At 57.1% G+C, this 26,535-nt stretch overlaps 3 protein-coding genes across 9 annotated transcripts in view; 1 reads left to right on the forward strand and 2 right to left on the reverse strand.

Annotated features, from left to right (window-relative positions):
* Positions 1 to 4,112: 4,112 nt before the first annotated feature.
* Positions 4,113 to 8,547, forward strand: SLC35B2 (solute carrier family 35 member B2). Its single transcript, XM_051615573.1, has 3 exons — positions 4,113 to 4,695; positions 4,987 to 5,147; positions 6,395 to 8,547. The coding sequence occupies exons 1-3, from the start codon at positions 4,422 to 4,424 to the stop codon at positions 7,331 to 7,333; spliced, it is 1,374 nt and encodes a 457-aa protein (XP_051471533.1). The 5' UTR covers positions 4,113 to 4,421; the 3' UTR covers positions 7,334 to 8,547.
* A 2,012-nt stretch (positions 8,548 to 10,559) lies between these two features.
* Positions 10,560 to 16,647, reverse strand: HSP90AB1 (heat shock protein 90 alpha family class B member 1). 2 transcript variants are annotated; one of them, XM_051615110.1, is made up of 12 exons: positions 16,571 to 16,647; positions 16,104 to 16,250; positions 15,746 to 15,952; positions 15,301 to 15,460; positions 14,977 to 15,110; positions 14,203 to 14,520; positions 13,604 to 13,769; positions 13,245 to 13,435; positions 12,826 to 12,973; positions 12,412 to 12,680; positions 11,654 to 11,987; positions 10,560 to 11,132 (listed from the first exon to the last, which is right to left on the reverse strand). In XM_051615110.1, exons 2-12 carry the CDS (start codon positions 16,248 to 16,250, stop codon positions 11,023 to 11,025), a joined length of 2,184 nt encoding a protein of 727 aa, XP_051471070.1. In that variant the 5' UTR covers positions 16,571 to 16,647; the 3' UTR covers positions 10,560 to 11,022. The 2 variants fall into 2 exon arrangements, 1 of the variants encoding a protein (XP_051471070.1); XR_007889074.1 differs by lacking the exon at positions 10,560 to 11,132 and adding an exon at positions 12,237 to 12,306 and having other exon boundaries at positions 11,898 to 11,987.
* Positions 16,648 to 17,534: 887 nt separating this feature from the next.
* The window catches only part of SLC29A1 (solute carrier family 29 member 1 (Augustine blood group)), a 34,640-nt gene continuing 25,639 nt past the window's right edge, over positions 17,535 to 26,535 (reverse strand). For all 6 annotated transcript variants that reach the window (XM_051613906.1, XM_051613907.1, XM_051613910.1 and 3 more), the window contains 12 exons: positions 25,103 to 25,185; positions 24,554 to 24,635; positions 24,117 to 24,280; positions 23,754 to 23,893; positions 23,413 to 23,547; positions 23,140 to 23,237; positions 21,823 to 21,913; positions 21,620 to 21,711; positions 21,369 to 21,477; positions 21,008 to 21,093; positions 19,114 to 19,313; positions 17,535 to 18,491 (listed from right to left, as the gene is read on the reverse strand). In XM_051613906.1, coding sequence (XP_051469866.1) covers positions 18,380 to 18,491; positions 19,114 to 19,313; positions 21,008 to 21,093; positions 21,369 to 21,477; positions 21,620 to 21,711; positions 21,823 to 21,913; positions 23,140 to 23,237; positions 23,413 to 23,547; positions 23,754 to 23,893; positions 24,117 to 24,280; positions 24,554 to 24,635; positions 25,103 to 25,131 — 1,338 coding nt within the window. In that variant the 5' untranslated portion in view covers positions 25,132 to 25,185 and the 3' untranslated portion in view covers positions 17,535 to 18,379. The remainder of the gene's footprint in view (positions 18,492 to 19,113; positions 19,314 to 21,007; positions 21,094 to 21,368; positions 21,478 to 21,619; positions 21,712 to 21,822; positions 21,914 to 23,139; positions 23,238 to 23,412; positions 23,548 to 23,753; positions 23,894 to 24,116; positions 24,281 to 24,553; positions 24,636 to 25,102; positions 25,186 to 26,535) is intronic.

Genomic DNA, 26,535 nt, shown 5'->3' on the forward strand with positions numbered 1-26,535 from the left:
GGTCTCATGTGATGTAACCCACCCTGCTCCCCTGCAGCATCAGGAGGCTGAGCACTAACTGCCCCAGGCATGTGAGGGCTGCAGGGGCTTCCCCAGCCCACCCGCTCCCTCGGGTCCCTCACACAGCAGAAGGTGAGTAGGAGCACAGGGACTTCCCCACTTGCAGAGCCTTTCTGGTGCTCAAGGCTGAAGCTGAGGGATCCCAACATGGTGCACCATTCCCATGCCATTCCGAGAACATCTGGCATCAGGGCTGAAGAAAGAACACAGGAGGTGCCAGAAGACCGGGTTGTGGATCCCTGGTCCTGCTGTCATGCCTGGTGTCTTGCTGCCCTTACTGTGCTACAGTTTCCCCTTTCGCAAAGAGGACAGAAAGATCCTGCCCCCACCACCTGGCTTCAGAGGGTGTTAAAAATCGTAGGGCATGGGTCTTCCCTGGGTTTTAGATTACGCCAGGCTAAAGCAGAGGAGATGGCTGGGTTATCTCGACATCCCTTCTGTTTTTCAGCTCACCAACCTTCACTTCCCTCCTCTCAAGCCAGAAAAACACGTGCAACACAGGAGGGAACCGGCAGCCCTTCGAAGGTGCTGTGGGAATGGAGATAACTGGCTGTGCCTGGCCCCACCGCAGCTAGGGAAACTCCCCGCTTGCTGCCTGGGAGCAGCTGCTGCTGTTTGGGTCACATCCCAGATGGGGCAATCAGCTAAGATGCTCTGGAGCGAGCCGCTGTCTTCTTCCTCCTCCCTTCTTGGAAAGAAAGATAGCCAGGGAATGCTGCCAGGAAAGCAGCACGTCCCACCCCCTCTCCCCCCCAGGCTTTCCTGTCGTTCACCTGGTCTCTTCAGCAGCCCTGGCCTGGGTCTCTGCTGCTCTGGGGTCTCTGCTGCTCTGGGGTCTCTGCTGCTCTGGGGTCTCTGCTGCTCTGGGGTCTCTGCCCGGCCCCCTCCAGCCGGGCTCAGGAGCGCTGCCCACGGGCCGTGAGGGCAGAGCCGTGCGCGGGGCCCGGGCTGCAGCTGGGCGGGGAGGGACGGGCAGGAAGAACCAAGCCATCGGCAGCGTTTTGTTTTTTTATTTTATTTTATTGTCAAGAATAGCTATTTATTTATTTACTTATTTTTAAGACGTCAGCTGTGGCTGGGTGCCCCCTGGTGGCTGCAGCCCGCCCGGCAGCCTGCCGTGGCGCCGGGGAGGGCCCCGTCCTGCCCCGCAGCCGAGCGGCAAGCGCGGGTTGGCCGCGGCGGGCGAGGCCCGGGCCCCGGCTCTCAGGCCCGGAAACCGCTGCCGGTGCTCGGCCTGGAACCGGAGCTGCCGGGGCCGGCGCCTTCCCCTTCCCGCCTCCCCTGTCAGTTCCGGCGGAAGCGATCCTGGCCGCTTCGCGGGGCCGGGGCGCAGGCAGCCCGGCAGCCCGCCCGCCTCCCGCCGCCTCCCGCCGCCCAGCGCGGCCTGGGCCCGGCGCGGCCACCGCGGGCGTCCCCCCGCCGCGACCCCTCCGCGGAGGCAGGGGGCGCTGTGGGGCGCGGGCCGGGGCTGCCGCCGCCGGGAGCGGAGCCGCGGGGAGCCGGCCGGGAGCCGGCCGGGAGCGGGAGCGGGAGCAGCGGGGCCGGGCCGGGCCGGGCCGCAGGTGGGTAGCCCAGCCGGGGTGGCCGCGGCGGGCCGGGCCGGGCCGGGCCGCGGGCGGCAGCGGGGTGGGCAGGGGCCGTGCTGCCGGCCTGCGCCCTGCGGACGTGGCGGGGAGGCGTCCCCCGGTCCCCCCGCTCGCTCCGCACCCAGCGGGCGATGTCTCCCGCCGTTCCCGGGGGTCGGTCCCCGGGCAGAGGCCGCTGGCGCCCGGAGCCTCGGGACAGCAAAGTCCTGGAGCGGGAAGCGGGCTTCCCGTGCGGGGACCCCCGGAGCCCCTGCCCGCGGGGAGGGGAGCGTCTGCGGGCGCAGGGAGCCCGGGAGCCCTTGCCGGCCGCCCTGGGCAGAGCTGGCAGCGGGCTTTCTGGGGACAGTCTGTGAGGACGACTTGGAGCCGGCTGCGGGGCAGGGTCAGGATGAGACGTGAGGTCCAGACCAGGTGGGATGGGTCTTGGGAGCAACCCGGTCTAGTGGAAGCTGTCCTTGCAGGGGGTTTGAAACTGGATGATCTGCCAGGTCCCTTCCAGCCCAAACCATTCTGAGATGCTACACTCGGCTCTTAGCGGGGGGCAGCAGACTTCTGAGCTTCGGGCTTGGGTTTGACCTCAGCCCGCCACGGTGTGAGAGATGCGCTTGAGAGCAGCAAGGCTGCAGGCAGGACATTTTTTTTCAGACCTCTGGCCCAGGACCCAAAATTTGCAACACACGCAGAGGGGCTGTTGCCCAGCCTGGCTCCGGAATGGTGCGTTCTGAGAGCTGCCCCTCTGGAACAGGAGCCAAGTTGTCGTCTCGGCTCCCTGGCTGCTCTGCAGGCCCCAGACTAAGGCTCCTTTCATGCCTCGGCGTGCTGCCTGCTTGCCCTGCGCAGCCTCCCCCTTTCTACCTGTAACACTGGTGCCCCTGTTTCTTCCCAGCCTCGGTGGGGAGGGCAGGGCCTGCTGCACTGAGTCAGCTCTCAGGGCCTGGGAATTGCTAGCGCAGGCATAGAGAGAGCCATTGTCCCGCCATAGCCTCCTCTTCACAGTTGCTGTGGGAGAACAGAGCTGGTTCTCCTCCCGTGGCAGCGCTGAGGGGGTGGCAGGGGTAACAGCAGGCACGGTCATGCTGGGTTTGGTCTCTGTCAAGTCGAAGGCAGACGTGGCCCCTGAGTGTAGCAACTGAACCTGCCGTTCCTATCTGACTTCTGCAAAAGCGAATGGCATTTTTGTACCCTCTCTCTCCAGTAAAAAGGGCTGCTGTGATCAGCCAGGATTGCTCAATATGGGCTGCATATGGGCAGCTTCAGCCCTGTTCTGGGCATCCTGCAGCACTCCTACAGCCTGCCACAATGCCCCTGCAGCAGAGGTGGGGACAGGGGTGGAGGTGTCAGAGTGCCTTTTCTACAGGGGAAAGCAGGGGGGAATACAAAGCAGGCACAGAAACCCACCCCCAGCTGTTTGCACTTCTCCCTGGGCTGGGAATTTCGGAGTCCTCTAAGTTACAGAAGGGAGATTTCAGGGTGAAACACAGGCTTGGCTTAGGTCAGGTTGTTGGACTTCAGGCTCCTGGCCAGAGCAACTGAGGATGAGAAAAGCCCCTGAAGCCCTTCCCAAGGACAAGAGGCTGATGGAGAGGTCTGCTTGTTCATGAAATGGCAGGGGACTTTTTAGCTCTTAAATCTCTGAGTTTTTAAGTCTCTGAGTTTCACGTGAGGGCTGCTAGCAGTGACAGCTGTAGAATGTTGGGGCCCAGTACACCTCACAGGGCCTAAATTCCTGTGACTCAGTTGTTTTGGGGAGAGGAGGGGATTAACACCTCTAGCCCTTTCCATCACTGGAGCCCAGAGCTTCTTCTGGTGCATGTTTATATAGCCAGCCCCACAGCATCCACCTGGCTCCCACAGCCATTGGGAGGCTTTTTCTACTGGAGACACTGAGGCAGGGATGGAGCATAGACCAAGGAAACCTCCTATCCTGATGCAGGAATCCACAGCTTGCCATGCAAGGGGAGGATGCAGGTGGCCTTGGGTGGACAGGTCCTTGCCAGATGCTCCTGCTGTTGTGTACCTGGTGCTTTTGTTCGCATGGCCCCTGGATATCGACAGTTTGCCTATGTGAGGGAAGGGACAGTGGAGGGAAGAACTCCTTCAGGGAGTATTAAAGCTGTTTTAAAGCTGGCTAGGTCACCACCTTAGGGCTATAGCTGAAGAATATCAGCTATAACTTCTCAGATAGTCCTGGTAAAATCCCAACCAGCCAGCTGGTAGGAAGGTTCCTTCCCAGCCTTGCTTTCTGGCTTGCCAAGCAGGCGAGCTTTGGTTGTTTCCTCTGAGCTGTGGGGAATGCCTTGGCACGATGCCTGGGGAGGTGGGGGAGGCTGGCAGCCTGAGCCCTCCTCACCTCTCCTCCACTCACCTGGGGCAGCGGAGGGGAAGCTCTGAACTGTTTGCTTTTAGAGGAAGGCCACTCTGGCCACAGGCTTGAAACCTGAGCTGCTAGGGTAGGAGTCACTTTTTCCATTCAATGACCTTTTATTTTTTCCGCCCAGGAGCTGCGCTGAAGTTTAACCTAAAAAGGTGAGGTGTGAGGTGTTCCTTGCATTTGGAGTAAGGGTGTTGTCAAAACCAGGTGGTTGTAACAGTGTTCAGACATTCTCTTCTGTCCTGGAAATCCAAGTTTCTGAATCCATGTGTTCCTAATCCAGAGAAAACACCCTAAACAGAAGCAAACAGGAATGTCTGGCATGTGCTTTTCAACTCCAGAGGGCTCTTCCTACTCCACATACTGCCATCATCACTGTCGTGGGATCTGGGTGCTGCTTGGCCATGGGGAGCAGGCCAGGTGGCACCGAGCAAAGCTGGCCATGTGCTGGTTGCCCACCGCTTGCCTCTTTGTTTCCCCACAGATTTTGGCTTCCCCTTGTGCTGGCTTCCCTCCCTATCATGGCTACTGGTGAAGAGATGACCCCTGCCCTGCAGGACTCTTGGGGGGACTTCTGGCTCTTCCGTTTCTTTCTTAATGCTGCTGGCTATGCAAGTATTGTGGTGCCAGGATTCTTCCTCATCCAGTACTTCAAGAGAAGAAATTACCTGGAGACAGGTAAGGGCAGGAGCTTCCCTTCCAAATCCTGCTTTCCTGTCAGCTCTCTGCACCCCATTTGGTGCTGACAGGACATTTTCCTGAGCAGTTTTGTCAGACCAGGTGTGAGCTGCTTGCAGAGCTGTGTCCCAGAGCTGTCTGGGTGCTATACACTAAACAAATTTATCTGAGGTCCTCCTGCCATCAGGTGCAGAGGCTAGTAAGGAGGGAGGCTTCACCTCTCAAACTGGTGCAGCTTATGGTGCCCGGGCTGTGGTTAATTCTGTCTCTACGTTCTCTTACCCCCTTTAGGCCGAGGCATTTGCTTTCCTGTCATCAAATCATGCGTGTTCGGCTCTGAGGTGAAGTCTGTACACCAGGAGGATGGCTCCCTGCCACCCCGAGCAGAGCCCACAGAGTCCTCTACAGCTCGACAGGTCTTCAAGCTCCTCTTCTGTGCTGCTGGTCTACAGGTAGGGGCCCTGTGCACATGTGGGGCATCCCACTCTGGGAAGAGGAGGTGGGCAGCAGATTTGTGGTGATCTGTTCCTTGAAGACCAAGGATGCAGTGCTGGAGGTTGGGACACAGACTTTCAACCCAGGATAGTCCACCAGAGCTGCTGTGTCACCAGTAAGGGCTGTGGAGGTCCATTTAGCTGATGTCATCTGGGTTAGGACCTCCTGTCCATCTGATTGTAGTCCTCTGCAGCCATGGATAGGGAAAATTCTGATTCAGCAGACTGTTAGGGCTGCTCTTGTTCTGGCCCTCATGTCAGAGCAACAGATGGTTTGAGCCCTCTTTATCTCCCACGCTGCCCTCTGGGTCACCTTCTGGGGCTGATGTGTCCTGCCTTGATAGATTGGATTTGAATACTGGAGAGAAATACTGAATTCAGCTATAGATAAACACGAATTCTTAATCTTGGGGAGACTGAGTCTCAGCCTGAGTGTCATTAGGAAGGGCAGTTTTTTGGGTCTCTCAGGACTAAAAATAGCAATGTGGGCACTGTGATAGAAAAACCCATGCCAGCAGAAGACTCCCACTCTGTGGCCTACCATCCCAGCCCATATAGACCTGCTGTGAAGACACGAACAACTCCTTCCATCTCTCTGTGCCTCAGTTTCTTGGGAGGGGATGTGTGGTGAGAGAAGTCTGTGTCACTTCTGTGAGGGGACTGTTGCAACAGAAGTAGTGGAGGTGACAGTCAGAGCAGTGATCATCCCTGGAGGACAATTTCATCTGCTGGGTTTGAAACAAGAATTGATTTGGATGGAAGAACTGGGCCTAGGGAGCTGGAAGTGAAAACCAATGCAGAGGCCACTGGGAAAATTGCCAGGACCTGCCACAGGGAGCTGGCACCAAAACTGCCGCTGTGCATCGGTAACGTTCCCTGATCCCGTCTGTCTGGTGCAGCTTACAACACAACTGCTCACTGTACTCCAGGGTGTTTGCTTTGCTGGCTTCTCTCTCTGCTTGAATAGGCTGTAAACTGAGCAGGGTTTGTTTGGGATGGGATGTTCCTGGTTGTAACCATCTGGGACAGTGAGTTCCCACAGACGGGTGGAGTGGGGGGAGGCCTCATCTCCCCGTGTGTCAGGGAAGCATTGCAGTGCAGGGGGTGAGGCAACGCTGGGGCAAGCAAGGATCTCCTTCGGGTCTGTTCTTCCTGTGGATGCTGTTGCGGGTTGTCATTCTCCCTGTGCTCCTCTTGCTTCACAGGTCTCCTACCTCACATGGGGCGTCCTCCAGGAGCGTGTAATGACAAGAACATATGGTGCTACTGAAACAGACCCTGGTGAGAAGTTCAAGGACTCCCAGTTCCTAGTGTTCATGAACCGCATCCTGGCCTTCACGGTGGCTGGTCTGTACTGCGCCCTGACCAAGCAGCCGCGCCATGGGGCTCCTATGTACAAATACTCCTTTGCCTCACTCTCTAACATCTTCAGCAGCTGGTGCCAGTATGAGGCACTCAAATACATCAGCTTCCCCACCCAGGTGCTGGCCAAGGCCTCCAAAGTGATCCCAGTGATGATGATGGGCAAACTGGTGTCACGCAAGAGTTATGAGTACTGGGAGTACCTGACTGCTGTCCTCATTTCTGTGGGGGTCAGCATGTTCCTCCTCTCCAGTGCTCCAAACAGGCACGTGTCCACTGTCACCACTTTCTCAGGCGTGGTCCTCCTGGCCAGCTACATAATCTTCGACAGTTTCACCTCCAACTGGCAGGACGCCCTCTTCACCTACAAGATGTCTCCCGTGCAGATGATGTTTGGCGTCAATGTCTTCTCCTGCCTTTTCACGGTGGGCTCGCTCCTGGAGCAGGGGGCCCTGCTGGAGTCGTTACACTTCATGGCCCGCCACTCGGAGTTCGCAGCCCACGCCGTGCTGCTCTCCGTGTGCTCCGCCTTCGGCCAGCTCTTCATCTTCTACACCATCAACCACTTCGGGGCAGCTGTCTTCACCATCATCATGACGCTGCGCCAGGCCTTTGCCATTCTCCTCTCCTGCCTCATCTACGGGCACACTGTCACTGTCATGGGCGGGCTGGGTGTAGGTGTTGTCTTCATGGCCCTCTTCCTCCGCGTCTACGCCCGTAGCCGCATGAAGAAGCGCAGTAAGAAGCTCCCGCCGGGCGAGACCCCTGTACAAAAGGTCTAAGGAGTTGGGGCCATGGCATTTTAAACCATGCCTGCTGTCCTGCCTGCACTTAGGGGTACTTGCTTAATTTCTCAGAACCCGCCGAGGAGCAGGGTGGGGTATGAATAGGCTGGACCAGTGACTCACTTTTCCACCTGCTTTTCCTGGGAAAGGGGCTGGATCAAGCCCAGGGAATGCTCTGGGCTGCCACAGCTCCAAACCTTTCCATTTGCCTTAATAGGTCAAAGACTTCCAGCTAAGGCACAGGCCTGGCAGGGGAGCTCATATCCTGGGGGAATACCAGTGGGGGGCTGCTGGTACTCCTGCCCCACCTTCATCTTGTGGCTTCTCTCCAAAGTCACTGATGAAGAAGGGAGCTCTTTTCCCTGGCACGGTCTTGCCTCTGGCTAATGCTCCTCCATTTCTGTTACTACTACATAGCTGTTACTACTACAGAGCTCAGCAGGAGGAAAGGGCAAGCAAAACTGAATTTCTCTTTTGAAGCATTTCCATCTGAGGCAAGCCCCAAGGTGAGCCTCCCAAGAGGTGCTTCAGGTAGGACAACAGGCACATTAAAGGGAAGGACTCCCAGCCTGTCCTACCCCAGGCCTGGGATCTGTTCTGCAGTGAAAGCCAGCACCTCCCAGTTTGGTTTTACCTGTTCCTCTCCCCTGCTCCAAGACACTTTGCTCCCCTGGGCCCAGACTGATTTTTACGCAGAGACTGAGGCTGGCTGGTACAGGTCCCAGGGCTTGCAGAGTTCTAGGTTGCTTTTTGGTTACATCTGCTGCTGTGACAGGCCAAAGGCTGTGCTGCCCAGAAGCCCCAGAATTGCCTCGGGGTGCCTCAGTGTCCCATGGTTTCTGGGCTCTGTATTTGCCATTCAGAGAAGCACAAATAGACCCTCTTCTTCCTGCCAACTGGAAGCATCAAGCCCCAGCTTTCCTGGGGTCTGGCCAGAGCCCTGCTGTGCCTGGAGGGCTGCAAGGTGGGACAGAGCCCACTTGTGGTGCCTTGTTTCTGCTCCACAGGTGGGTGAGTGGGCATCTGCTCCCAGGCAGCAGGGAACAGAGCACCAGAAGCTGCTCTTCCCCAGAAGCCTGGGATTTACTGGTTAACCCTTTTCTCCTCAACACAACCTGACTGACAAGCCAGCAGGTTTTGGTACTTTTGAAAGGCTTTTTTTTTTTCCCCTCTTTTTATTTTATTAAATTAAAAATATGCTGCATACAATATCCTGGGGCTAAATGTTTTTAAATTATTTTTTTTTCCATGTAGCTTGAAAGGAGGGGATAGACTTCCCAACCCTTCCTGCACCCCTGGTCTCTCTGGGACAGCAAAGCTGTCATTCCTTTCCAAACACAGGTGCTTCTGCCTTTGCCCAGGCAAGTATGAGACAATGTTAGACCCAAAGCTACAAGACCTGACAAGGGATCCAAGTACATGGCTGGGAAGCACCTGGGCTGCTGCTTATGCTGGTGGACAGGTGGAGGAGCTGTTAAGCCTGATTTTGGTTTGGGTTCTGGGTTCCCTGCATGGTGCAACTTGGGCAATGTAGCCAGAGATGGTGCAGAGGCTGGCTGAGCAACCACCAGAGCCACCAGCACTGTAAGAAGGTCCTGGAGGAGGACCCTTTATCAGGTGCACCTGTACCAACAGGAGCTCTGCAGGCCCCACAGCAGAGCCAGGGAGGCTTGAGGGGCAGGTGGTCCATCCAAGCAGTACATATGGGAGGCCTGGTAAAAAACCTTGTCTGTAGCCAGTACAGTCTAGTCATGGTGAGGTCTGGGGTCAGAGAAAGGACCTTGGCCTCAAAGAACTAGAGGCAAGGGAGACTTGGGTGAGGGTTACAGGAGAAAGAGGAGACTAGGGACAGGAGCTGCTTATCACAGTGCTGAGTTAGCTGAGCCAGCAGGGGTGACTGAGCTGGTGCCGAGCACAGCCCAGGCTTCAGAGCACTTTGGTCTCCAACAGCTTTACCTGTATTCCTTTCCTACCTCTTGAATTCTCAGAAGTGCCTACGAGGCCTCACAGCCCTTCATCCTGCCCCTACAAATTCCCTCAATGTCTGCGCCCACCAGTTGCTGGCACTGTGAAAATGGTACTTTTTCACGTTGGTCAAGAGAATGGTCTGCCAGGTTGGGAACAGGGTGCCTTTTCTCATTATAAATGTAGATTTAAAGAAAAAAAAATAGTGAAAAAAAACAAATTACCAACAAAACATTCCAAGTTAAAAATATCAATTGACTTTACTGATTCATTATTTGGCACAACCTTTCTAACCAGAGAGAGATTTTAATTTTCAATGTTTTTCTCTTGTCCAAGGGAAAGAAAACCATCCCAAAGGCATTTGCTGGCTCAGCTACAGCACTGCCCGAGTAGCCTGCACCCAAACAGCAGCCACATTGCAGCAGTGCCCTAGTGTGCAGCAAGGGACTCCAGCAGCCTCCTCCTCCTCCCTCCCTGTTGGAAGATGGATGCTGGCTAAAGCCCACTCCATTATGTGCCTGTGGTTGCTGACAAACAGCCAGGAAGACAATGTGGTGTTGGTGTCACTTTCCCCTGCCAAAACCTAGGGGCTACTGTGCCCAAGGGTGATGAACTCATGGGGTGTGAGTTGGGTGCAAGGGGCAGATTAATCAGAGGTGATGTCCTAGGCTTCTCCATCCTCCCAAACAGAGGCAAAAGCCAAGGGGATAGTCAGATACTGCCAAACTCCCCAGGGTTTCAGAAGCCCAGAAAGGACCAGCTGGAGGTAGGAGGAAAGGTGACATCTAAAGCACAAAGTGCAGTTTGGCCAAAGAGAGGCAACTGGACTACAGTCTGAAGCTGTTGTTCCACCCCCTGCCCTGCACTGCAAGGGAAAAGGCTGATGGCTCCTCTCACAGCTCCCAGTCCCAGGACGCTGGGATCAGAGCAACCAGCAGCAGTGCAGGCTCAGGTCCTGGCGCAGCTTGCCCAGCTGACACTGCCGAGTGAAAAGGTCTGTCCCCAGGCTGCAAGGCATGCAGCGCTCTAGGTCAAGAGCTGCCTGGGCAGCTGGAGATCACCCCACCTGCACAGCAGGGCATCTGTTTCTCCAACACACTTCACAGTGGCTGGGCAGGGAAGGGGTAGGGATCAGCTAAAGGCTGAGCTCTGCAAACCAGCCAGGGCAGGGGAGAGACCAGCAGCCCAATAACCCCAGACACAGGCTGAGACCCCTTCCTCCTTATCATAGGCATGAAACACAAGGCACTCCTCCACGTAAACCACAATCTTGGATACTTTAATTCCAGCAGAACAAAACAACAGAATAAATCAAACTAAAATAACCAAGCCAACTGAAATACAATATCCTACCCTGGGGGTTTCAGGGAGGCAGCAGCTCAGAGGAAGGCCTCTTCCACCCCAATGGAACAAGGGCAGTGTTTGATGAGAGACCCCATGGTGGGGGAAAGAGGGGAAGCCTGATGCCTCCCTCACCTCCACTCCCCACCAGCTGTTCCTACACAAGCAGAAAGACACAGAACAGCCTCAGGGCTGCCTGAATCACTACTGACAAACAGGGAATCATGCCCTCCTGCACCCTGCCAAAAACAACCCCAAACAAACAAAAATAATAAAAAAGACACCACCAAGGAGTCAGTAGCAGCTGGTGGGAGCAGACCCACTCCTAAGCAGACAAGATATGGGGCAGAGGCCTGGTAGGGAAGAGGCTTCTGCATACTTTAATCTACCTCTTCCATGCGAGATGCATCTTCCTCTCCCTCCAGAGGGGGGATTTCATCAGGCACAGCTGCACTGGGCTCCTCTACAGTCGCCTCATCTTCATCAATGCCTAGGGAAGGAGAGGAAAGGAAGAGATGAGGCCTCCATAACACCTGATCCCACGGGTACAGCCTCTCCCAGAGCACAGACTGGCTCCTGCCCACAGGGACAGGGCTATTGGCATCTACTAGTTATGCCAAGCCACAGCACCTCCTGATTTACATTTAGCTTCATAGCCAATTCAGAGAAAAAAACTGGAGTGCAAGAACAAGCTGTTTCACTCAATGGGTCACATCTCCCACTATAGACTTCTGACATTCACTCTGAAGAAATAAAAAGCCTCAGGCTCATTATCTGAGCAGCCTGATGGTGACTCCTGGCCTTGTGGAGGACAAGACAGCCCTCCTGAAGTACCCTGGCCCCAGTTTCCACTTGCCCCCAGCGACTTCATGTACACATCCAGTTCTGCACATCACACCAGCATGGCTCCCTCATGGGTCTCCCCTGCCCTAGGACAGTTTCACACTACCCTGACCAGCTAACCTGCTTTCAGGACCTGCTCCAGGCCTGAAACACTGCATGAACACCTACCAAGCCCCAGTTTGATCATTCTGTAGATGCGGTTGGAGTGGGTCTGGGGATCTTCCAGGGAGAAACCAGAGGACAGCAAAGCAGTCTCGAAGAGTAGCACCACCAGATCTTTGACAGCTTTGTCATTCTTGTCAGCATCAGCCTTCTGGCGGAGGGTTTCCACAATTGGGTGGTCAGGGTTGATCTCCAGGTGCTTCTTGGCCATCATATAGCCCATGGTAGAGTTGTCCCGCAGCGCCTGAGCCTTCATGATGCGCTCCATGTTGGCCGTCCAACCATAGGTGCTGGTGACGATGCAGCAGGGAGATGAGACCAACCGGTTTGAGATAGTCACCTGCCAATGGAACCCAGGGTTAGCTGAGCAAGGTCCTCGTACACCCTGGACTCAGTCCAACCACAACACACATGATACCCCAGGTCTTTGACACAGGGGCAACCCAAAGCAAGCAGAGATCCTCCAGGCAGCTCCGGGACTGCTGCATACACTAGTTTGGACAGCTCAGCCAGCACCTCAGCACCCACTGCACATTTCCCAAACTCACCTGCCCCCATCAATGCACGTATTTGGGTCAGTGCCCCTCACCTGCAGCCTGGCTGCTTAGAGCAAGATGGTGCAGTGCATGTTGGGACCTCCAGTCTCCTTAGCGGCTCCTCTGCAGGAGATGAGAGGCATGCATTGAGCTGAGGCCCTTGCCTGCATCATGGACGGCCCAGCCCTCCTCCCTCCAGCCTAGGACTAAGCTCCCTGCCCATCTCACCTTCTCCACTTTCTTGTCCAGGATCTCCTTCATGAGTTTGCAGAGGGTCTCGAACTTGGCCTTGCTCTCTTCCATCTTCTTTTTCTCCTCCTCATCCTCAGGCAGCTCCAGTCCCTCCTTAGTGACTGAGACCAGGGTCTTCCCATCAAACTCCTTGAGCTGCTGCACACAGTACTCATCAATGGGCTCTGTCATGTACACCACCTCAAAGCCACGCTTCCGCACACGCTCCACGAAGGCCGAGTTGGCAACCTGCTCCTTACTCTCCCCTGTGGTTGTGGGCGGTAAAAACGAGACGTCACCAAGGCACAAGAGCTGGGTACAGCAGGACAAACAGCACACTAAGGTGTTTTTGAAACTCCTAGCATAAAACTCCACCTCACAGGGTGAGGGCACAGAAGAGATCTGGCTCACCTGTGATGTAGTAGATGCTCTTCTGGGTCTCCTTCATACGGGACACATACTCTGAAAGGGAAGTCACCTCATCGCCTGACTGGGACGTGTGGTAACGCAGCAGCTCCGAAAGGCGCTTTCGGTTGGTCGAGTCCTCGTGAATGCCAAGCTGGGGGCAGAAGAGATTCGTGAAGCCTCCAAGATGGGACCTGCATGGACCTGGCCACTACAGAAGCACAGCCATCTCCGCCCACCTTCTAGCCATTTCAGCCCTAGGCCAACCAGAGGGACCAGCTGCCCACAAAGGCTCTCTGGGCACTTACAAGACCCCCTCTACCCTGACACCCACACAGAGATGACATGGCACAGGGACAAGCCTGCTCCTCTGGCACACAGGTCAGGGGCCCCTCCCTCCTCCTGGTGCAGGGTGCCCAGCTCACCTTCAGATTCTTGGAAAAGGCCTCATAAAATTTCTTGTAGTTCTCTTTGTCCTCTGCCAGCTCGGAGAAGAGCTCCAAGCATTTCTTCACAATGTTTTTACGGATCACCTTAAGGATCTTGCTTTGCTGGAGCATCTCACGAGAGATGTTCAGAGGTAGGTCCTCTGAGTCCACAACACCCCGGATGAAGTCTGAGTAGAGAAAATGAAAACAGGACTCAAATTAGGAGCTCTGAGCTTCATCACAGAAGTGCTACACCCCTGACTGCTGTATGCCCACACCAGCTCATGCCTCAGCCAGAGCAGAAACACAGGCAGTAGGGGTCCCAGCTCCGCACTGGAAGGCTGAGGGGCTCTTACTTAGGTACTCAGGGATGAGCTCATCGCAGCTGTCCATGATGAAGACACGCCTCACATACAGCTTAATGTTATTCTTCTTTTTCTTGTTCTCAAAGAGGTCAAAAGGGGCACGGCGTGGGATGAAGAGCAAGGCCCTGAACTCCAGCTGCCCTTCCACAGAAAAGTGCTGCAGAGAAAGGAGGAAAAAAAGCTGGCAGAGTGCTTCCCTTCTACCCCGTCCCCCAGGACCCACTGTGGGCAGGCTGAACTGCCATTCCTCAGCCCTGGGCTAGCAGGGAGCACAGCAGGATCTCTAGCATCCAAGCTGCCTGCACCGCTCATTCCTCTTCCCCACTGCCCCCTATATGCCAATGCTCTCTGGTATCCAAAAGGGCAGGATGGAAAGTCATGCTTGTGACACCCAACACCCTCCTGTCCTGCTTCTAGGCTGATGCCACCAACCACTCCACCTGCATGGAAGTCACACCACAGGCTGTGGCACCACTGAGTAGCATGGGAACCCTCCATCCCATTGAGGCACAACCATCTGGTGGCTCTGGGTATGGGCTGGAAAGGGCCCCTTTGTCTCTTCCTGGAAGCCAGGGTGGCACAGCACCTACCTTGACAGCCAGGTGGTCCTCCCAGTCGTTGGTGAGGCTTTTGTAGAACTCGCCATACTCCTCCTGGGTGATGTCATCAGGGTTGCGGGTCCAAATAGGCTTGGTCTTGTTCAGCTCCTCCTGGTCAATATATTTCTCCTTGATTTTCTTGGTCTTTTTCTTCTTGCTTTTATCTGCTTCCTCCTCTTCCTCATCAGAGCCCACATCTTCAATTTTTGGTTTCTCCTCATCTTTAGATTCTGACTCTTCCTCTTCCTTCTCACCCTTCTCCTCCTCTGCCTCATCATCACTGATCTCTTTCTCACGCTCCTTCTCCAGCTGTGAATAAAGTGATAGGCAAGACTGAGGTTTAACCCCAAGCAGCTGTTACCAGAATTCCTTTTGCTCCAGATGAGATAAATGGGTGTCCTCCAAGGCTCTACAAATGCAACAACTGGAACCAGGTCGTCTCCTGAAGCCAACCCTCAGAGTCCCTCCAAAGCTCATTCAACCAAAATCTGCGTCTGAGATGAGGCAGACAAGAGGCAGGAAATCCTCCTCCCTCCATGGCTGGTTTAGATCATGTCCAGCTGCACAGATGAAAGGCCAAAAGTGTGCCTGGATACCCACCACCTTCACCTCCAGTGAGCCCCCAGCCTCAAATCACCTCTGGTCACAGAAGCTGGAAGCACCATTGCTCATTACCCAGCAGCCAGGAGGCACCTGCTTCCAACACCACCCACCCCCATCTCCAGCTTTCAAAGAGGTTCCTGCAATCATCCTTCCCTCACGTACATAGAGTGTGATGGGGTAGCCAATGAACTGGGAATGCTTCTTCACCACCTCTTTGACACGTCGCTCCTCCAAGTACTCTGTCTGATCCTCCTTCAAATACAGGATCACTTTGGTGCCCCGTCCAATGGGCTCACCTACAGTGTGGGGAGAGAAACACTAGTGTTCCAGGGCACAGAGCAAGCAGGGCCAACTCCTCGAGCCCAAACGCTACTTAATACCCAACATGTACAAGCATGACTGACAACACAGCACAGCTCTAGGGAGCAGCAGGAAAAGGGTCCTTCTAGCAGAGAAATCGGCTTAGGTTTTTTGTACTACACGTACCATGGTCAATTCGGACAGTGAAGGAGCCTCCAGCTGATGATTCCCAAGCATACTGCTCATCATCATTGTGTTTGGTAATGACAACAACCTTCTCAGCCACTAGATAGGCAGAATAGAAACCCACACCAAACTGCCCAATCATGGAGATGTCTGCACCAGCCTGCGAAATCAGAAAAAGACCAACTGACTAGTGAAGAGACAGAAGACATCTGCAACTGATCCACAGCAGCAAAGAAAGAACTGGGTCAGCATGCAGACAAAAAGAGGCAAGTGCCAACAGGCAGCCAGCCCTACCCTCAGCTCCTCCCTGCTGCTGGAAAGGTTGGGAAGCACTCAGGTAGACCAACAGCACCCACAACAAAAAAGGCAGTAGGGCTGTGGCTATACCCCAGTGAAAGCCTGTGGCCTGGGCCCTAAGGAATCCATGCAGCCAAAGGCAACCCACCTGCAAGGCTTCCATGAAGGCTTTGGTGCCAGATTTGGCAATAGTGCCCAGGTTGTTGATGAGGTCAGCTTTAGTCATCCCGATGCCAGTGTCCACCAAGGTGAGCGTGCGGTCCCGGGGGTTGGGGACTATGTCAATCTTGAGGTCCTTACCGCTGTCCAGCTTCGACGGGTCAGTCAGGCTCTCATAGCGGATCTTATCCAATGCCTAGAGGAGAGGACGCTGCTCGCCACGACCTCCCTCCTCAGCAGCTCCCTCCGCCCCCCGCACACGCCCCGCAGGCCGCCCAGACACCCGTGTCAGCGCACCAGCCCCCCCCCCAAGGCCCCCGGCAGAGGAGGAAGGCCGCCGGTCTCACGTCAGAGGCGTTAGAGATGAGCTCCCGCAGGAAGATCTCCTTGTTGGAATAGAAGGTGTTGATGATGAGCGACATGAGCTGGGCGATCTCCGCCTGGAAGGCGAAGGTCTCCGCATCCTCCTCCCCATGCTGCACTTCCTCGGGCATCTGCAATGCAAGCACAGGCCATCAGCACGCCGGGGGGGGAGGCAGGGCCGGGGGGGCAGCGGGAAGGGGGGGCAGGCCGGGCCGGGGGGCAGCGGGCAGAGCCGGGGGGGGTGGGCAGGGCCGGGGGGGCAGGCATGGGGCAGGCCCAGGGGGCAGCGGGCAGGGCAGGGGGGGCAGGGCCGGGGGGGGCAGGCCCAGGGGGCAGCGGGCAGGGCCGGGGGCAGGCAGGGGGCAGGGCCGGGGGGGGCAGGGGGCAGGCCCGGGGGGCAGGCCGGGCCGGGGGGCAGCGGGCAGGGCCGGGGCCGCCGCACAGGCCTCACCGCGCCAGGCGTGCGGCACCAGCAGAAGAGCCGCGCCCGCCTCCCGCCGCCCCTTATAGGCACGGGGGTCGGAACGCTCGCCGTCTCCTTCCGCCTTAAAGCGGCCCTGCTCCCCGCTCTCTCCCTCCGGACCCCACCGCCTTCACCAACGCACTTCCCTGCCGGCCTCGCCTTTTTCCGGCCGCGCTGTCTGTCCTGCCTGCGGGCTCCGAGGGCCAGTCCCGCTGCCGCCCCCGGCCCCGGTCTCTGCGGCATGTCGGGCTGTGGGGCCCACCGGCGTTGCCGTTTAGCGGCGGCGGCCACGGCGGAGGCGGGTGCGCAGTCCGTGTAAAGCCGCTTCCAGGCCCGCTCCAGGCCGGGAGCCGCCGCCGCCGCCTCTCGCCGCCGCGCCCGGGGGGTGGGGGAGGGGGCGAGCGCCCGCGGTTCTCCGGGTGTCGCGGCGGGGGGCCCCGCCGGTGGGGGACTATTTCCTGCGGCCGGCGGCGGAGGGACACGGTGGCGGACGAGGGGGGCAGGGCTGGCAGAGGGCGGGGGGCGGCGTCCCCGGTGCTGCTGCCGGGGGGTCCCTCCGGGGGCGTGGGGGGTCAGCGCAGCCCCGGGAGGTGCCCGCTGCTCCGCCGGCGGCCACACAGGCCTGCATCCCCGGTGGTGCAGGGCCGGAGCGGTGCCTGGCGGGCAGGGGAAGGCCGGGAACGGGGCAGGAGTGGCCCAGGGCCCTGCAGCTCCTGGCTGGGGAGACCGAGGCGGCGGCGGCCGTCAGGGATGCGGGGCGAAGGGGCGATGTTGCGGGGGGGGGGGGTGTGTAGTTCCCCCTCAGCAGCAGGAGGGGGCGCTGTGGCTGTTCCCGGGCGCCAGGGAAGCCCCGCATCCCTGACAGCCCTCAGGGATTTCAGCCCTTCCCCCCCCACCCCCATCACCACCACGGCCCTCTCCCCTGCGGTGGTAAACAGACACACAGCCCAAGGCGTGTTTCAGTCTTTTTATAGAAAACGGCAACTGTACAGACACATTTACACAGACAAGGGGCGGGAAAGCCAAGGGAGAGGTCGGGTAAAAAGGGAAGGCAGCCCCGGCGGGAAGGGAGTTGCCTTCTCTCCCGTTGCAGCCCATGGTGGGACCTCCTGTCACACAACCAGGAGGCAGAAAGAAAACTGGAAAAAATGACCAAAAGAAAGAGGGAAGAAAGGCAGGGAGAGGAGGGGAAGGCGGGGTGTGGAGACCTTCCTCGGTGCAGCCACGGTGGGCCGCACTGCTTCTGGGATGCTGCTGTGCAGGAGGATGTACAGCTAGGAGAGATCAGGGATGGGAAGGCTGGCTAGGGCTCTCCTCCCCATTTGCATGTCTCACCAACAGGAGAAGTGGCGTAGGATGTTTCCAGGACCCCTGGAAGAAGAGGAGAGCAAGTCTCTAGGTGCCTTGGGGACAAGGGCAAGAGCAGGAATAACACTGGATACCAGCCTTCAACGCTGTCGGAAAGGAGGAGGCTGAGAATGGCTTTTGGCCTTGAGCAGGGAAAAGTACATGGCGTGGGAGGCAGCTGGACTTCTCCAAGATCCTGGGAGTCTTACATGCACACAGCATGGGGAAGGAGAAGGCACGTAGGCCTGAAGGCATCACGCAGCCGAGCATGGCAGGAGCCAGGCCAACCCTGCAGGAGTGGAACCATCCCTGGGTGTAATGTCTGCTGTGGCAGTGTGACTTTGCAGGGCAGGCTGAGGTGTTATCTCCCCACGGCGCCGAGGTGTCCAGGGCCTTGGAGGAGGGTGCGGAGCGGTCTCGCGCTGTCCCTGCACCTCCCGGGTGCCTCTGCTAGATTAGAATTCGGAACAGGAAGGAGACGGCAGCTCCTAGGGCCAAGCCCAGTGACAGGAAGAAGGCCATGATGGCTCCAGCTGTCTCTGCTTCATGGGCAAGCACTTTCCTAGGGGAGAAACAAGTGTCAGACCTGTCCTTAGGGATGTGTGCCCTGTGCCCTGCCGTGAGTTCAATGGAGGGATGGGACGAGGCCACAGAGGAGCCAGAAGCTGTGCTCCTCTGCAGCAGAGGGATGGCAGGAGCAAATCCTGTACTACGGGCTCGTAGAGAAAGAAGTGCATTGGGGAGGCTGTCTTGAAGCTCCCACTGCCAGGGGCACCCCTCCCTGACTCCTGTCCCCAGGCACTGCAGCCTGCATGGCTGAGCCCCAGCCGGGCTTCTCACGCTGCCTGTGCTCCTGTGCTGGGCACGGCTGCTCACCCTGCTGTGGGTGCTGTGCCATGCTTTGCTTCCCTCCAAATCCCTGCTGTGTCCAGCCCCTTCCACAGCATGGCAGGTAGGGGAAACAGGGAGCCCAAACAGTAGATTTCTCATCTCAAGGGTATGGAGGCACAAGGCTGGAAGATGGGACACTGGGACTGTCTTCCCCGAGGTGGTGTGGTGATTCTCCTCTGCACCTGCATCCCCTTCTCTAGATTCCATCACTGGGCAGAGCCAGACACCAGTTGTGCTGGGGCTGGCATCTGTGGGTGTAACCAACTCTTCCCCTGTCCCCAGCTCTTACTCACTTGGGCCCGAAGCACATGCAAAGGCTGGCCAGGTAGCCATTGGAGATGGAGAAGAAGATCATGAAGATGATGTACCAGGCATCATGAGAGAACACAACAGGCAGGTAGTGACGAGGCTTCACGTTGCACAGCATGAAAAGAGGGATAAAGATGACACGGAGGGCCACCATCACTGGCAGGAGCCAGCTGTCCTTCCCGGGCTGGGAGAAAAACACATGTCACTGAGCAGCTAAGAAGTGGGCATTCCCCATCCCATGGCATGTCAGCAGACTGTCCTGTGCTGGGGCTGAGGAGGAGCCACAAAGAGAGGGCAAAGTTGCTGAGAAACTTCCTCTGCTGCAACAAATCTCAGCATCACTGCTTGCTGCGGTAAGGAGGTCATGCTACTGCCCTGAACTCCTGTCCCAGACAACTTGGAGAGCAACAGCATTAGACTCAAAACACTGAGCTGGGCTTGTGAGCGACAGCTAAGCCCTTGCTGGAAACAGCTGGCAGGCAGGAGAGCCTCGTTCATTCTCATGCAATCTCCTCTTGCAGCAAACAACCAGGCAGGACAAGGCTGGCTGAGGTGAACCCCCTCTGGCACCTCAGAGCCTGCAAACTGGGCTTTAACCAGCTCTTCAGCCTCCTATGCCATCCCCCAGCCAAGCAGGGCAAGATCCAGCAATCTGGGAAAGAGATTATGCTGGAGCTGTTTCGGACAGTGCTAGGAAAGGCACAGACCAAAACAAAGTCCTCTTCGCTCCTAGCAGAGGACTTTAGACACTTGAGGCTGGGATGAAGGAGGCACCATCCCCCTGTGTTGTCCCTGCAGATGGGACTGAGGCAGCCCCTGGCATGAGATGTGCCTGGCTCCATCTAGGGCCTCCTCAGTGGGGTGCCAAGCACTCAGATGACGCCGAGTCTCACTGGTCTGGGATCAGGAGAGACCCACAACTACCCTGGGAGCTGCCTGGATTGGTGTAGCCATGGGACACCTCATGAGCACAGAGGGAAGCTGAGGTTAGGCCAGCTCCCATGTCTGTATGGGAATGAGCAAGAGCAGCAGCCTCTTCTTCCTGAGGGGAAGAAAAAGAGCAAGTGGGGCCCCAACCAGGGAAATGAGGCCCAAACCACATGCAGTCAGACTTTCCACACTGCCTTGTTTTGGAAACGTCTCCTGCTGGGTCATCCCACCACGGAGGCTGCGGCCTGGACACCAGGCAATGCGGCTCATGGCCAAGGCCAAGGGCAGCCAGCAGTGATGGCCAGGGGAGAAGCAGCTCCAGGCTGTGGGGAAGCTGGGCCCAGACAGACCCCATGGCGCTGAGGAGCTTCTCTAAACAAACAGCCTGAACAATACAGGGGGAAACATGCTTGGGAGGTAGGTGAAGGGGCAGGAAGAGAGACAGATGGGACAGCCGCCTTCCTCACCCACCCCCATCACAGCTCCCAAACCTCAGCCCCAGCAGCTCTGAGCCAGGCAGAGGAGAAGAGAGCAAGGGGAGAGCTCTGTGACCCACGTGGCATGGCTCTGCCCTGCTTCCAGGACAAGGTTCTTTATAGCAGCTGTGTCCTGTGTGGAGGCCAGAGGTTTTATTTTGGGCTGCCCTGTCTTTCACCCTCTTTCCCTGCCGCCATCCTGCCTGGCTGTTTGCATAGCTGGAGTGAAGGTTTGTTTACATAGAGGCTAAAGTGGAGGAGCCAGCTTCATCCAAGGCATGCTGAAGGAGGGGTGCAGAGGACAGGACAACACTGTGGTTGTCAGCTCTGACCCATAAATCTGTGCTGAGCACCTAAGGCCAGGGCAGGAGTCAGGTCTGTGCCTCCTTCCTCCAAGCCGTGGATGACAGCCATGGCTGAGGGGCCTGGAGATGAGGAGTACCTGGGCATTTGCTCCCTGCCTCATGCTTACCCATGTGAAGAGGGCAGTGAGACTCCGTCCTGTCCAGTCAAAGACATTAAATAGCAGGAAACAGGAGACAGGGATGAAGTAGAGACCTGCAGAAGGGGGAGAAGGTCACCAACGAGCCCAGGATGCCCCAGGTCCTCCTGCTGATTGCATGGAGACTGTCTCTGAGGTTTAGGTTCTCCTGGTTTCCCACTAAAGGCTGGAATGCTCTCCCAGCCAGGTTGGTATCTGCATAGAAACCATCATGCACAATGGTCTCCCCTCCTTCTCAGGCACCTCTGCTACTTCAAGTCCCACTTTCTCTCCTGCCAGTCCCCTCGTTTCCGGTTTCCTCCTGCCCCATCACATCCCTGGCCACACTTACCCCATCTGTTTCCCTCTCCAAGGACAGTGGACACCTTAGCTGTGATGGAAGGAAAGACACCGATGGTGACGGTGAAGACGAAGCAGACAGACACAGCCATGACCCAGAGCTAGGCAGATAAAAGAAAAAGGCTGGTACCAAACACAAACAAGAGACCAGTGCAGGCTGGTCTCCTCCCCCTGTGCTCTCCTACACCCATGCCCATCCCCTGAGAGAAGGGGCAAGGCAGGGGTTGCTGGCAACTCACAGACCTTCTTAAAAATAGTTACGACTGAAGGCGTCTCGTCAGGGTTGTGTATAGGGATGATCTTTGAGTTATTCTGCTCCATTCCGTTGGGCTCATCTGCAGGGAGAGACACAAGTAGGGTATAGCAGACCCCAGAAAGCTGGGATCTAATTTACCCCTTCTGTCTTGTTCTCTTTTTCCTTTATCTTCCTCCTCTCAGCCCCTCACCTTTCTTAATCAGGTCTCTCTTGGTCTCCAGCTCTGCATTGTACACATGGTACTCTGTCTTGTCCTTGACGGAGTAGTATCGGAAGAAATCCTGCAGAGACAGCCACGGAGAACTCATCCATACATGAGGAAAGAAGGCTGCCAGGGGCTGTGTGGTAATGGCTGGTATGGGCAATATGGGCAAAGTATTCCTTCCACTTGTGTCCAATACTGATAGTTTCCTGCTCACCCAGGGGCCCATTTCCACAGTACCCAAGGATACTGGGGTACAGACGACACAAAGTTAGGAGGGAATGTTGACCTGTCTGAGGGTAGGGAGGCTCTACAGGGAGACTTGGACAGACTAGATCGATGGGCCAAGGTCAGTGGTGTGAAGTTCATAAAGGTCAAGTGCCGGGTCTTGCACTTGGACCACAACAACCCCATGCAATGCTGCAGGCTTGGGGAAGAGTGGCTGGAAAGCTGCCCAGCAAAAAAGGACCTTGGGGTTCTGATTGATAGGCTGCTGAACATGAGCCAGCAGTGTGCCCAGGTGGCCAAGAAAGCCAATGGCATCCTGGCCTGTATAGAAATAGTGTGGCAAGCAGGACCAGGGAGGTGATCATCCCCTCTGTACTCAGCATTGGTGAGGCCACATCTCAAGTACTGTGTCCAGTTTTGGGCACCTCAATACGAGAAAGACATTGAGATGCTGAAGAGTGACCAAGCTAGTGAAGGGCCTTGAGAACAAGTCTTACAAGGAGCAGCTGACGGAACTGGGGCTATTTAGTCTGAAGAAAAGGAGGCTGAGGGGAGACCTCATCACCCTCTACAGCTACCTGAAAGGAGGTTGTATAGAGGTAGGTGCTGGTCCCTTCTCACAAGTAACTGGTGATAGAACAAGAGGAAATGGCCTCAAGCTGCACAAGGGGAGGTTTAGACTAGACATTAGGAAAAACTTCTTCACTGAAAGGGTTGTCAGACACTGGAATGGGCTGCCCAGGGAGGCGGTTGAGTCACCATCCCTGGTTGTGTTTAGAAGTTGTCTAGATGTGGTGCTTGGGAATATGGCTTAGTGCTAGACTTGGTAGAGTGGGGTTAATGGTTGCACTTGGTCATCTTGAAGGTCTTTTCCAACCTAAGTGATCCTGTGATTCTGTGATCTAAGGTGGGAAGTATCCCAGAAAGCTCCCTTGGAACAGGGGAGGGCTTGCCCTGACCCAGGAGGCGGAGGCTGGTAGAAGTCAAGGCTGGGATGCTAGAGGGCCACCATCTTTGTGCTGCGATGTGCAAGGGTCCCACGTCCCCACACCCTTCCCCACCAGGACAACATCTCACCAGGCGAGGCAGGAGGATGTAGGAGAAGATTGCCAGCACGATCGCTATACAGGCCGTGGTGAAGTAACCGATGAAGCTTTCAGGTTGCTGGGCACCAACTGGGAGCACAGGAAGGGAGGATACAGGGGGGGAAAAGGAAGAAGCTGACAGGTACTAAGAAGAGTAAGGCCCTGCTGCCATCTCCCACCCAACCCTGCAGTGTGACCCCAACAGATGCTGTTGACAGCAGTGCTCTGGGAAGGCCCTGTCACCCACAGGGCAGGAATTACTCACTGGCAATACTGAAGATCATCGCCAAAGCGGCGAAGGTGCCGGCCAAGCCCTGCCCACTCATGATGGGAGCTGTGTAGCTGGCAGGCAGGAGCCCTGCCAGGCCAAAGAGGCTGCTCTGGAGCATAGCACCAAAAGCTGTGAAGGGGAAAGATTAATCAAAATGAGAAACCAAAGGCAAGCTTGGACTGCACCTCAGTGGGGAGCCAAGGCCTCTGCCCTGCAAGTCAAAGCAGGTCCTCCTCCTCCTTGGCTCTCCTGCAGTGAGGTTCATGTTCTTTTCCCAGTGACCAGCCCTAGCCATGAAGCTGTGCCCTTTTCCTTCCCCCCACTGCCTCACGCACAGTTGATGAAGACGATGCTGATCATGGTAAAGATGAAGAAGGGAAGAGGCTCCATGGAGACCTTCACCATGATTGCTGTGACTAAAAACACCAGCCCAATGGCCACCAGGCTGCCCAAGATGCGGATCTGCTGGGGAATCCTGCAAGAAAGCATCTCAGTGAGGAAAACCCACCCCTCAGAAGCTTATGAAGCTGGGGACAAGCTCACCCATGGGCATCCCAGCCAAGCCCCAGCACAGGAGACCAGTGTTTTGCCTTTTGACTTAACAGGCTGCACCTTGGCTCAGTGCTGGGGCAAGAGGATAGGCCAGAGCTGGGCAGCCCTATAGGGACCAGCAGGGGCAAGGATGAAGCAAGGCTCACCGCTGGTGGATGAAGGAGTTGAGGCAGGTGAAGACAAGGAGGGGCACCATGGCGCAGAGAGTCATGAAGTTGTCAAACATGGACTCTAGGTAGGAAGGGGACCCACTGGTCTCATTCCAGGAGTGGCTCCTCTCCTCTGTGTCCGCGAGGCGACCGATGAAATACTGTTAGGGAAGGAGCCTGGTGGGGCTGAGGTGCTCTGAGGCCTCCCCGCCAGCAAACTCAGGCCACCCATGTCCCTTCAGCCCCATGTCCAGCTCAGGGTTCCTCCTGCCACCTCAGTGCCACTTGTCCTACCCAGGTCACCCATGCTTCTGTCTCCTGTGTGCAAATGCAGGGGTTCCACACCATGCCATGCTGTCACCACTACAGCATGGTCTCTATAGGTGACAGGGAATGATTAGTCTCATGGGCAGCAGGAGGAGGGAAGCCCTCACCTCCCTGGCAGTCATGAAGAAATTCCATGGCAGCAGCGTTCCCAGGCCGAGGATGAAGAAGATCAGCCAGACAGCCTTGTACCTGCAGATAGGACAGAGTAGTTTGGAGTAGGACTCTGGGCAGGGCAGAAGTCAGGCATCACTTCCAGCTGTCCCTGACTCATAGCTGGAGGCACCAGGAGGAGGGAGGACAAAGTGTATTGCCTTGCCTCTGCCTCACAGGCCTGTGGGAGGTGACGTGGCGCTGCAGAGGGGCTGTGGGAGGCCCTCCCCGGGAAGGTACAAAGGCAGCAGTGGGCACTGGCTGCTCCTCAGCATGTGGCACCCAGATGTGCAGCAGCCATCACCAGAGCTGGGAGGGAGTCACGCTCCCAAGGCGTGCCCCAGTGCCAGGGACTCTTTACAGCCCATTTGCTATAGAAAAGCTGATGGAGAGAGCATCTCAGGGAAGGGACAGCTCCATAGCCCAATAAGCATGCAGGCAACACTGGGTCCCCCTGTCCTCCCTTATCTCCTGGTATCCTGGGTGTGCCCCCAGACCCACATTACCTATCTTGGGGCCCATCTCTTGCTGTCATCTTGTGCAGCAAGGGTCAGCGCAGGTCCCAGCACGTCTTGTGGCTGCTCTCCGTCTGAAAAGCAAACAGAGGACTTTATGGAGGAGTGAGGGATGCAGGCCAGGCAGGGGCAGGGCTGGTTTTAACCCCTCAGCCATGCTGCCAGGTAGGGGCTCCACAAGTCACAGGAGCCAAACAGAGCCAGTTAGAGCACGGCACAGCAGCTTGGGAGACCCACAGCTCAGAGCCCCTCAGCTGGGGGGCTGGGACACCCTATCTTATGCTACTGGCCGGGGAACACCAAACCTTTCCTCCGAAAGGGGAACTGCTTTCCTGAGACGCCCAGGCTGCTGGGCGCCAGCCGCCTGCCCGCTCCGCAGCAGGCTCTTAAGGGATTTGCGAGCCTGCAGCTCTCTGCCCCCAATCCTCGGGCTGTGACCGCCGCAGAGGCGCAGCGGGCCGTGTCCATCCCCCCTGCCCTCCCCACCTTCCTCCGACGCCCGGGGCACGGCGGCACAAAAGACACGTTTAATTCAGCAGCCTTTCCGGCCAGAACGGCGCAGCCCCTCCACCCCCTCATTTCCAAGTCCCGCTTCCCCGGGGCTTTCGAAGCCCTTTCCTGGGTCACCTTGGAAAGCCAAGGGCGTTCGTGACACTGCTGTCCCCTGCCCAGCACCCACCGCTCCTTTTCCTCCCCGTCATCACCTGCCCAGCCCCTACCATCACCTTGGCGTTGCTGTCCCCAGAGATGAAGCCCCCAGAGGGGACATTCCCTCCCCGATCTCCCCCCTCCCCTCCCCCCCGCCTCTTCCTGGGGCTGAGCGGGATTAGCCGCTCTGGAAAAGCCACAGGCCTGCCTTGTCCTTTTCCAGTCCGGGCAGCGCAGCATGGGACGCTCCGACACCGCTCCCAGGGCTTCATCTGCAGCCGAGCCCCCGGCGCTCAGCCCCCGGCCCCCCCGGGGCATGCCCCTCCGCCGCCGGCTACAGCATCCCTGCCCTGCCGGCAGCCTTGCCAGGTAGGGCATGGGGGAGGCAGGCAGGAAGCAGCATGCTGGGATCTGTAGTCCCTGCCGGCCCCCGCGCCGTTAAAGGCAGCGGAGCCCGGCCCTTCCCGCAGGTGCCCGCGTGGTTCCGGGCACCGCTCGCCTCCTTCCCACCGTGGGGTCCTGCAAGCTGGGGGAGCCTACACCTAACAATCGACCCGAAACATAGCCGGCAGAGTGTGGAGAGGGATTTGGGAAGCCTGTTGGCTGCTTGGAAAACCCAGAGCAGGTTGACAGGTAGGTTTGCATGGACCGAGAGCCCCACCAACCCGGCAAGTGTCACCCTGTCTGCAGCACCACTCCCCTGCTTTCCCAACGCAGACAGCTCAGAGCATGAGAGCTCCTGCCTTGCATTGATGAGCCACTTGGGCTTCCAGAGA

The sequence above is a fragment of the Apus apus genome, chromosome 3 (assembly GCF_020740795.1).
Source record: "Apus apus isolate bApuApu2 chromosome 3, bApuApu2.pri.cur, whole genome shotgun sequence".
In the NCBI taxonomy this organism is placed as follows: domain Eukaryota; kingdom Metazoa; phylum Chordata; class Aves; order Apodiformes; family Apodidae; genus Apus; species Apus apus.